Below are 11193 nucleotides of genomic sequence, written 5' to 3'. Positions count from 1 at the left end.
CCGGCCGGGGCGCCGGCCCGGCGGGAGGGGGGGGGGGGGGGGGGGGGGGGGCAGATATTTCAACCCGAAACAAGTCGATCTTTGGGTCTGGCCTGTGAAGGGTTAAATTTATACGCACTCTGGCTTCCGCAGGAGGTTATAAACACGCTCCAGAGCGCTAGAGCTCCATCAACGCGCTCAAAGTATGGCCTTAAATGGCGTGTGTTTGAGGACTGGTGTACTCGTAAAGGAGTTATTCCTTTTCAGTGCACGGTGAGCGATGTTCTTCGTTTTTTACAAAGCATAATGAACAATGGGAGAGCGTTTTCTACTATTAAAATTGACCTGGCTGCTATTTCGGCGTGTCATGTAGGCTTCGAGGGAGTCTCAGTTGGACGGTACCCTCTTGTATGCCATTTTATGAAGGGGGTGAAGCGTTTGAGACCAGTATCTAAGCATCTGGTCCCATCATGGGACTTGTTCATGGTTCTGAATGCTTTAACTCAGGCCCCATTGTAAACTCTGGAGAGTGTTGATATTAAGCTCCTATCTCTGAAAACCGTCGTACTACTTGCTTTAGTCTCAGCTAAGCGAGTGTGTGAGTTACATGCTTTGTCGGTTCATCGGGCATGTCTGGATTTTAGTCAGGATGACAGCAAGGTTACGTTGCTGCCTAACCCGGCTTTCGTTCCCAAAGTCAGTGATTCAGCTTATAACTGCTCTGCTTTGGAGTTGCGTGCCTTTTACCCCCTTCCTTTTTCTTTGGAGGAGGAGCGGAAATTGCACACTTTGTGTCCTGTACGAGCGTTACGCTATTATGTAAACAGGACATGATCGTTCAAGAAGAATTATCAGTTATTCGTTTCATGGGCCACTCAATGTTAGGGTAAGCCTATCTCCTCACAGCGCCTTTCCCATTGAATGGTGGAGGCGATTGAATTGGCCTATACATCAATGGGTCTTCATTCCCCAGCGTGCTTAAGGGCTCATTCAACAAGGGGTATGGCTATCTCATGGGCATTGTTCAAGGGGATTTCGGTAGGAGATATTTGTGCAGTGGCACGCTGGGCTTCCCTTCATACATTTATCAGATTTTACCATCTGGATGTCACTGCGCCTTCTATGGCTCATGCAGTTCTCAATGTTGGCTCTATGGAGAATTTAAAGATTTTCTTTCGTTCTTGCCGGGTTTGTTCGGCGGCTTCGGAAAGCATGCGTTTCAGGAGTTGGCTATATCATTCCCATAGTGAGATACCGAGCGATTGTTTGAAAGAGAACGTTAGGTTACTTGCATAACCCCGGTTCTCTGAGAACAGCGCGAGGTATCTCACCAAGCTTCCCTACTCGCATAACACGGGGGAACAGCGTGCGTAGAATGCCGTTTTCGGGGATCACAGCCATATATATAGGGAGGGGGTGGGCTCCTTGTCATGAGTTATGATTGGTGCATCCTTTTGACAGACGTGGTGTAATTGGTGCTTCCATAGTCTATCATGCCTGGGGCGTTTCCCATAGTGAGATACCTCGCTCTGTTCTCAGAGAACTGGGGTTACGCAAGTAACCTAATGTTTTATAAACACACAGTCTTAGCAATCAGAGAAAAAAACTAAGGTGAAAATGTTAAGGGTCAAGAGCCCAACAAAAGAAAACACTGATCTCCTTGGTAGTGATTTCAAATGAAACATTAAAACATCTCAACATCTCAAGAAGAGCTTCTCTAGAAGTCTGACAGAAATAAAGTCAGTCTAGTTAGTAACACGTGGAGCTGGTATTGCTGTTTGTGGAGATGCTGTTGTGTGTTTAATCCTCTTCTACTGAGCTCTTGAGAGATTTAATGTCTTCTTTTATTTCAGTTGATTTCATCTTTGGCTGTGGCTGAAGTCAGTTGTAGTTCTTGTGTTTCTCTTTCCTTCGGTGATTCTTTTAACAGCAGGTGTTCATCATTAATGGTCAATCATCACATAATTATCTCCTTAACTCCAACACTGCTTCAATGCTCCTTTAACACTCTGTAGTGTGGAAACACATGAACACTGAGCAGTGTGGGGACTTTGCTGTGAACTATTACATAAAACCTACCTGTTTCATTCACGTATGACTGACGCATATCAATCACATTAAGTTTATTCATTTGTTTGTTAAAACTATGTCATCTAAATGGATGGAAAATTGTTATGCTATTGAATTACACAAAATGTAATTTTAGACAGAAATTTTTTTTTGAGTGTTATTGTTGCACTGTAAAATTAGTTACTGTAAAGCTGCTTGGTACAGTGTATACATTGCATGCATGTGTGTCCCATTGTGATGTTAAGTCTTGTTTATGTTTCCAATAACAGGTGTGTGCTGATAGTTTATTTCACTATCAATATCATATAGCTACTGTATGTTGTATGCAGATTATAGCAAGTATTCCTATGTTAGCAAAAGAGAGTGCAAGAATGCGTGACCCATTATGCAACAGAAAATTAGATACGTTTTAATGCTTTTTCTAATCAAAATGTAGGCTGTGTATATTGAGGAAAAAAGATCAATGTGAGGCAATTTGTACAAATACCAACATGTACCAACGTGTATCAACATGTACTGCATGTATAGAGCATAGTTAAAATGGATATATTTATTTTTTGAATGCTATAATAACATTACCAAATTCATTTGGCCATCAAGTTAAGGCTCATATAATTGAAAATGCATTATTACATCAAAGAAAGAAATGACAGGTGAAATTTAACTATTTCACCAATCATAAGTAATTAAACCACAAATATACTTGTCTGGTGATTAAACTGTAAATTGTACAGTTCAGCACAAATAGGTGTAAGTGGACAGACAGCAGAAAAGAATGCAGAAGCATTCGGACTGTGGACTCTTAGTAAACAGAGTTAGTTAGTCATTAACACCCTCTAAACACCACATTCTACATTCCTGTTCCTGTTCCTTTCTTATTTTTCAAAATGTAAGTAAACGTTTTTAATAATTATTGAGGGTTAGTTAAGAACTGAAATTGTGCATTAATGATTGTCTCACTCTGTTACCTAGTGGATGATATTAATGTACTCGCAAAATTCCTGATATGATTGATCTCAGCAGCTATTATTTGCTCAGTGAAAAGTTTGTTGGAGTTCAGTTAACTTGCTAAAGGCTGTTCATGCTGTGCTGTCCTGTTGGGTTAAAGACAAAGCAGAGACCAATTAATGTTAGGACATTTCAATGTTTTCGATTCATGTGTCTTCCAGTGGTTCTTTTCTGAGCACAAATCTGGCCTCTAACTATCCCTGTTGATATTTTGGAATACGGTAAGAATGATTTTTGATTAATATTTTATACATCAAACTTTCGCACTTTGAATGTAAGTAATCATCCATGTATCTATAACCAAACCATTGCATTTACATTTACATTTAGCAGACACTTTTATCCAAAGCGACTTACTAATGAGGAGAACAATAGAACCAATCAGACCAACAAGAGAGCAACCGTATACAAGTGATGTGACAAGTCTCAGTTAGTCTAGTACAGTACACATAGCAAAGTTTTTTTTTGTATAAATTAGCAAAAAATGAATAGAATAGAATAGAATAGGCAAGTGCCATTACTTCAGATTCTATAAAATCTTCAAATCTAAAAGATGCTTAATATTCAGGTATATTTCTGTCTTCCTGTATTTACAGGGTCTGTTGTCATGATGAGGAGTCTCTTCTTCTGTATCTCAGTACTGGTTGTATTTTGGTCTGATAGGGCTCTCTGCAAGTCAGGTATGAGGTCAATAGCCCTGTAGAATTTATAAATAGTTGCAAAGCATATGTATTATACTTATGAATTTGTCTGAAGCTAGTGTTCTTTTGAAAATGTAAACATTTAGGGAAATTCTGAGTATTTGTGCCCAGTGGCGGCTCGTGGGTTTTAAAATAGAGGAGGCACACTAATTGTATTGGTATGGGATCCCTGCCCATTATTATTATTATTATTTGCTTAACCACTTTAAAATGGCTTTTTGGTTGCTTTTAGTCAGAAAATGTAAAGAAAACGACACACATACAGCAAGATAATATAATTTCACTTACCTGGCCTATCACTTGAAGCAAACATCCATCCCTTCTTAAAAGTCTGTGTTAAAAGAGAGCTGCCTGTTGCGCCATTTAATTAAGCCGACTGCTGTAGCCTATATCCAGTTAGGCGTGTTTTCCCTTTTTTAAAATTTGTATATATACTGTTTGAATGACAGCTTGGTAAATCTGTTGGCAATCAAATATTCAATATTGCTACTCATCATAAGTACTTGGTACATTATCAGCGCAGCGGGAGACGTTCAAACTAATATCATGTAATTTACGTCTCTTTGATGATTGGTTGATATCAGAAGGGAGGCTAGCCTCCCTTGCCAGGGTTCTTTTCTCAGCACTCCTCAGTGCTGAAAGTGAACACTCGATGCTGATTGGCTAATTTTTTTTTACCAATGGAGGCACGAGAGCTCACCTCTCCCCCGGCCTCCCCCTACCCTTCTTTATCCTTAGCAGTTGTAATTACATCAGCAGATTCGTCACATTCGCGATAGAAATACAGCACTTTCACGTTATGGTATTACAACTGTGAAATTACAAACAAAAAATACACATTCTGAGACATGAACTGAAATGAATTGTGTATTTTATTAACATTAAATCATCCTCCCATTTTCACCTCAAAATTATGGGGAAGCTGTGCCTCCCCTGCCTCCCCCGACGAGCCGCCACTGTTTGTGCCACATTAGAACATGTAGCTAATTAAGATTAGGCTTATTATAGATTGTGTCTGTTAATGTTGATTTTTATTTATTTATGAATTTACTGGTTAATATTTGGCAGCAGTAGTTCATCAATTAATGATAAACAACAGAAGCTGCCAAAAATATGTCGGTATTTTGAAAGTCCTCAAAAACAACAGCAGCGGTGGAATGAATTTTCACTATATTGTACAAACCCAATTCCAAAAAAGTTGGGACACTGTACAAATTGTGAGTAAAAAAGGAATGGAATAATTTACAAATCTCGTAAACTTACAATAGAATATAGATAACATATCAAATGTTGAAAGTGAGACATTTTGAAATGTCATGCCAAATATTGGCTCATTTTGGATTTCATGAGAGCTACACATTCCAAAAAAGTTGGGACAGGTAGCAATAAGAGGCCAGAAAAGTTAAATGTACATATACAGCTGGAGGACCAATTTGCAACTTATTAGGTCAATTAGTGGCAGTGTCTCTCAGAAGTCAAGATGGGCAGAGGATCACCAATTCACCCTATGCTGCGGCGAAAAATAGTGGAGCAATATCAGCAAGGAGTTTCTCAGAGAAAAATTGCAAAGAGTTTGAAGTTATCATCATCTACAGTGCATAATATCATCCAAAGATTCAGAGAATCTGGAACAATCTCTGTGCGTAAGGGTCAAGGCCGGAAAACCATACTGGATGCCCGTGATCTTCGGGCCCTTAGACGGCACTGCATCACATACAGGAATGCTACTGTAATGGAAATCACAACATGGGCTCAGGAATACTTCCAGAAAACATTGTCGGTGAACACAATCCACCGTGCCATTCGCCGTTGCCAGCTAAAACTCTATAGGTCAAAAACGAAGCCATATCTAAACATGATCCAGAAGTGCAGGCGTTTTCTCTGGGCCAAGGCTCATTTAAAATGGACTGTGGCAAAGTGGAAAACTGTTCTGTGGTCAGACGAAGTTGAGTTCTTTTTGGAAAACTGGGACGCCATGTCATCCGGACTAAAGAGGACAAGGACAACCCAAGTTGTTATCAGGGCTCAGTTCAGAAGCCTGCATCTCTGATGGTATGGGGTTGCATGAGTGCGTGTGGCATGGGCAGCTTACACATCTGGAAAAGCACCATCAATGCTGAACAAATACTATGTTTTAGATTAGGTTGCCTTTTAAAAATATGGCAAGGGGCAACATGAAAATTAGCCAATGGGCCTAACTCTGGCTTATATACCCTATTTGACTGTTGATTAATAAGGACAGTCCCTGTTAAAATAAATAAATAAATAACTGTACTGATTACATGAAACAACAAAAATATTCCAAGGCATGGTTATACGTAAAAAGCCTTCAATAAACTGGAATAAGTCATTAAAAACATTAAAAGAGTGGAGTTGTTCGACAGCCGTTACTAACACAAGCATTCCTTAAACTATAGGCCAGGGGTGGCCAACGTCGGTCCTGGAGGGCCACAGTCCTGCAGAGTTTTGCTCCAACCCTACCCTAATCAAACACACCTGAACAAGCTCATCAAGGTCTAAGGGTTACTAGAAAGCTACAGGCAGGTGAGTTTTTATCAAAGTTGGAGGAAAACTCTGCAGGACTATGGCTCTCCAGGACCGAAGTTGACCACCCCTGCTATAGGCAAACAGTGGATCAAAACAACTGGTTATTCAGATTGATTAGTGGGAATGGCTATGACCAGCCAGCTCTTACAAATCGAACATTGTAGTAACTTCCAACACAATAAAAAATAATAATAATAACAAAAACAATTATAATAATAAATTAGAAAAGTAAATCATAAATAAATAAAAAGGGGGAAAAAATAAGAAAAATAATAAATTAAATTGAAAAGAAAAAAGTAAGTAAATAAATAAATACTATGCAATACAAAACAACACAATAGTGAGGATTATTATTACTACAGAATTTTTTTAAATCAATTTCTTCATTAACTCCAGGTGACATTGTGCTCTTTAGTGTATAAATCCAAAACAACTTACATTGTAAAAGGCATTTCAATCTATTCCCACCTCTTATGGTGCATGGAATAGAATAAATTCCAGTTCCAAGGGATCTGTCACTAACATGGCCCACCTCATAATAATGCCTTGCCTTGTACTGATTATATGTGTTTAATTATGAATATTATAATGAATGAAAGAAAAGAAAAGAAAAGAAAAGAAAAGAAAAAAGAAAGAAAGAAAAAAGAAAGAAAGAATTATGACTGGGCTCAAACATTTTAAAGATTTAAAGTTTTAAAGGTCAGACTCCAGAAGTGGATTGCAGTAGTAAAAGGATGCCCTGCAAATTGCATACTCATGTTTATACTATTAATTCCTAAAATTACGCATGTAACTTTTGCAAATAAATGAAGCTGTCAGCAGACACAATTAATTCTTAATGAATTATCCCTTTAGTTTTGGTAGTACACAATTAAAGGGGTAATATGATGCGATTTCAAGTTTTCCTTTCTCTTTGGAGTGTTACAAGCTGTTCGTGAATAAATAAGATCCCTAAAGTTGCAAAGACTAAAGTCTCAAAGCCAAAGAGATATTCTTTATGAAAGTTAAGACTCGTTCACGCCCTCCTTAAATGCCTCGTTCAAACACGATCCCACATGTCTACGTCACGATGTGGGAAGATTTGCATAATGCCGCCCAAATGTTCACGCAAAGAAAGAAGACGTAACTTTATTGTTGCTGCCACCACCACCGCCATGTTGTGAAGACGCTGTGTGTTTCATTGCGAAAGCGAAAATACTTAATTTGGCCTTCCAAAAGAGAACACGACTAGAAATCCGTGGTTAAGTTGTATTTACAGCACTGTTCCAGAACACTTCAACCCAAATATTCAGATGTGTGCAGCGCATTTTATGGAGGACTGTTTCCTGATCCTGTGAGAGTAGACTACAATGCCGGTTGTTCTGACTCAAAGTCTGTAAGTACGTTTTCACATTTAAAGAATTTGCCACTGATGATTCAAACGCGAGTTGAGCAGTATAGAGTAGCGCTTGTTTTTTGTCATTTCTCCGATCACAAATGCAGACATGGTTTTATGTTTACGGCAGCGTGATGCAACGCAACGCGTAAAAAGTCAGTATAAGTCATTATAATCCATGATTATGTCCCCACTGGATGCAATGAATGCCTCATTTCTAATGGGTTTTAATGTTTTTGCCTCGTCGCTCCGGGACACGGCATCACAGTATGGTAAGGGTGTAACATTTCTGTCACACGCTTGTGGAATTCGGCCAATCACAACGCACTGGATAGCTGGCCAATCAGAGCACACCTCGCTTTTCAGACCGATGAGCTTTGTAAAAATTTACGCGTTTCAGAAAGGCGGGGCGTAGGGGAGAAACAATAATGTACTGTATGTGGAAAATAATGTGGTTTTTTTTACCTTAAACCGCATAAACACATTTCATTACACCAAATACACAAAATAATGTTATTTTTAGCAACATCATATGACCCCGTTAAAGGCAATTTGGAAACCGTCTGTGTGTTGCTCTGCCTTATCAACCCTGTGTCTATTTTGGTCAGCATTTTCTAACAGCCCAAAAGCACACATGCTCCTGCGTTCAAGAAGAGCCAACACTTTTATGGAGGAAATAAAGCCTTCATCGTTGGAGCGGGAGTGTAGGGAGGAACTGTGCAATTTTGAAGAAGCAAGGGAAATCTTTAATACGAGGGAAGCCACGGTTGGTCATCTCAACTTTTTAGTGTATTAATATTTTTTTCCCCTAAACTATGATCCACTAACTGATCTTTTCATCTTGCAGTTGGAATTCTGGATGGCATATAAAGGTTAGTTATGTCTGTCTTGGAGTTCTTCAAGGCACCATAACTGCTGGTACTCATTAGTTCTTCTGCACCCTTAGATGGAAACCAGTGCGACTCGAATCCATGTGTTCATGGGAAGTGTGTGGACCTGTTACAAGATTACTCCTGCACCTGCAATGCTGGATTTGAAGGGAAACACTGTGGCCTGCGTGAGCCTCTTGTTTTTTTTATATACATTTTACATGTTCAAAAGTTTTAAAACTATCCAGGGCATTTTTGGGGCTCAAAAATGATTGAAACCTTGCACACATATTATAATCTGCGGCCATCAGAGCCGGACAGAAGTTCTCATGGTGGGGAGGGGGTGGGCTGTAGTACACCCATTTTCAGTGCTCCGCCCAACAGGAAGTTGGCTATTGTAGATTTACTACTTTTGTAGGTTTGAAAAACATATGTGTAACTGGTGTTACACAAGTAGCGTTGTGTTTTTTTATGCATTCATCAGACGGACATCAGATGACGGTTCAACTCTTCTTTAATCTGATAAGACATAAGAGTATGTATATACCGTGTGAATTCACCCTTTTTCGTTTCTCATTTCTCAAATTTCAGCAATTAAATTAATTTAACAACATTAATAACAAAAAAAAAACTTTTAAATATTAAAACTTAACAATAAATAGTGTATATGAATCCGGAACAGTAGATTTACAGTGGGGGAAAAAAGTTTTTAGTCAGCCACCAATTGTTCAAGTTCTCCCACTTAAAAAGATGAGAGAGGCCTGTAATTTTCATCATAGGTATACCTCAACTATGAGAGACAAAATGAGAAAAAAAAATCCAGAAAATCCCATTGTAGGATTTTTAAAGAATTTATTTGCAAATTATGGTGGAAAATAAGTATTTGGTCAATAACAAAATTTCATCTCAATACTTTGTTATATACCCTTTGTTGGCAATGACAGAGGTCAAACGTTTTCTGTAAGTTTTCACAAGGTTTTCACACACTGTTGCTGGTATTTTGGCCCATTCCTCCATGCAGATCTCCTCTAGAGCAGTAATGTTTTGGGGCTGTCGCTGGGCAACACGGATTTTCAACTCCCTCCAAAAATTTTCTATGGGGTTGAGATCTGGAGACTGGCTAGGCCACTCCAGGACCTTGAAATGCTTCTTACGAAGCCACTCCTTCGTTGCCCGGGCGGTGTGTTTGGGATCATTGTCATGCTGAAAGACCCAGCCACGTTTCATCTTCAATGCCCTTGCTGATGGAAGGAGGTTTTCACTCAAAATCTCACGATACATGGCCCCATTCATTCTTTCGTTTACACAGATCAGTCGTCCTGGTCCCTTTGCAGAAAAACAGCCCCAAAGCATGATATTTCCACCCCCATGCTTCACAGTAGGTAAGGTGTTCTTTGGATGCAACTCAGCATTCTTTCTCCTCCAAACACGACAAGTTGAGTTTTTACCAAAAAGTTATATTTTGGTTTCATCTGACCATATGACATTCTCCAAATCCTCTTCTGGATCATCCAAATGCTCTCTAGCAAACTTCAGACAGGCCTGGACATGTACTGGCTTAAGCAGGGGGACACATCTGGCACTGCAGGATTTGAGTCCCTGGCAGCGCAGTGTGTTACTGATGGTAGCCTTTGTTACTTTGGTCCCAGCTCTCTGCAGGTCATTCACTAGGTCCCCCCGTGTGGTTCTGGGATTTTTGCTCACAGTTCTTGTGATCATTTTGACCCCACAGGGTGAGATCTTGCGTGGAGCCCCAGATCGAGGGAGATTATCAGTGATCTTGTATGTCTTCCATTTTCTAATAAGTGCTCCCACAGTTGATTTCTTCACACAAAGCTGCTTACCTATTGCAGATTCAGTCTTCCCAGCCTGGTGCAGGTCTACAATTTTGTTTCTGGTGTCCTTTGACAGCTCTTTGGTCTTGGCCATGGTGGAGTTTGGAGTGTGACTGTTTGAGGTTGTGGACAGATGTCTTTTATACTGATAACGAGTTCAAACAGATGCCATTAATACAGGTAACCAGTGGAGGACAGAGGAGCCTCTTAAAGAAGAAGTTACAAGTCTGTGAGAGCCAGAAATCTTGCTTGTTTGTAGGTGACCAAATACTTATTTTACAGAGGAATTTACCAATTAATTCTTTAAAAATCCTACAATGTGATTTTCTGGAATTTTTTTTCTCATTTTGTCTCTCATAGTTGAGGTATACCTATGATGAAAATACAGGCCTCTCTCATCTTTTTAAGTGGGAGAACTTGCACAATTGGTGGCTGACTAAATACTTTTTTGCCCCACTGTATATAAAACAACAAAAGAAAAAAGCTTTTGAAAGTTTATCCTTGAATAAAAAATATAGAACTAAATCAGGTCTCATTTGATTAACACTCTTTTCATAAGAATCAAAAGAAAAGTAAAGAGTCCTAGGGGAGTTTCACAAAGAATTAAAAACGGGTAATACACTTGTAGTAACACAATGCTAGCATCTCTTGCAGTGCAATATTAGCTGCTGACTTGAGCTGGCTTCAACTGAGTTCAGTGCTCCTGTACAGCTGTTAAAGGGTTAGTTCACCCAAAAATGAAAATTAGACTGTGTTTTACTTCCCCTCGAAGCATCCTAGGTGTATATGACTTTCTTCTTTCAGACGAA

The 11193-nt window shown here is 39.3% G+C and overlaps 1 protein-coding gene across 2 annotated transcripts in view; it reads left to right on the top strand.

The window, feature by feature from the left end:
• The first annotated feature begins 2874 nt into the window (after positions 1-2874).
• LOC107550452 (vitamin K-dependent protein C-like) overlaps positions 2875-11193 on the top strand; it is a 49893-nt gene continuing 41574 nt past the window's right edge. The window contains exons 1-6 of one of the 2 annotated variants that reach the window (XR_001604669.1): positions 2875-2938; positions 3219-3278; positions 3654-3737; positions 8289-8446; positions 8528-8552; positions 8627-8984. Coding sequence is in view for 1 of the 2 variants with exons in the window: in XM_016231735.1 (XP_016087221.1) it covers positions 3665-3737; positions 8289-8314 (99 nt within the window). In the remaining variant the exon portion in view is untranslated. Of the gene's footprint in view, positions 2939-3218; positions 3279-3653; positions 3738-8288; positions 8447-8527; positions 8553-8626; positions 8985-11193 lie in introns of those variants that run through there. The other variant, XM_016231735.1, reaches the window with a different exon arrangement.

The sequence above is a fragment of the Sinocyclocheilus grahami genome, unplaced genomic scaffold (genome assembly GCF_001515645.1).
Source record: "Sinocyclocheilus grahami isolate Dianchi unplaced genomic scaffold, SAMN03320097.WGS_v1.1 scaffold398.1, whole genome shotgun sequence".
Lineage (NCBI taxonomy): Eukaryota > Metazoa > Chordata > Actinopteri > Cypriniformes > Cyprinidae > Sinocyclocheilus > Sinocyclocheilus grahami.
This window is presented reverse-complemented; position numbering and strand designations above follow the sequence as displayed.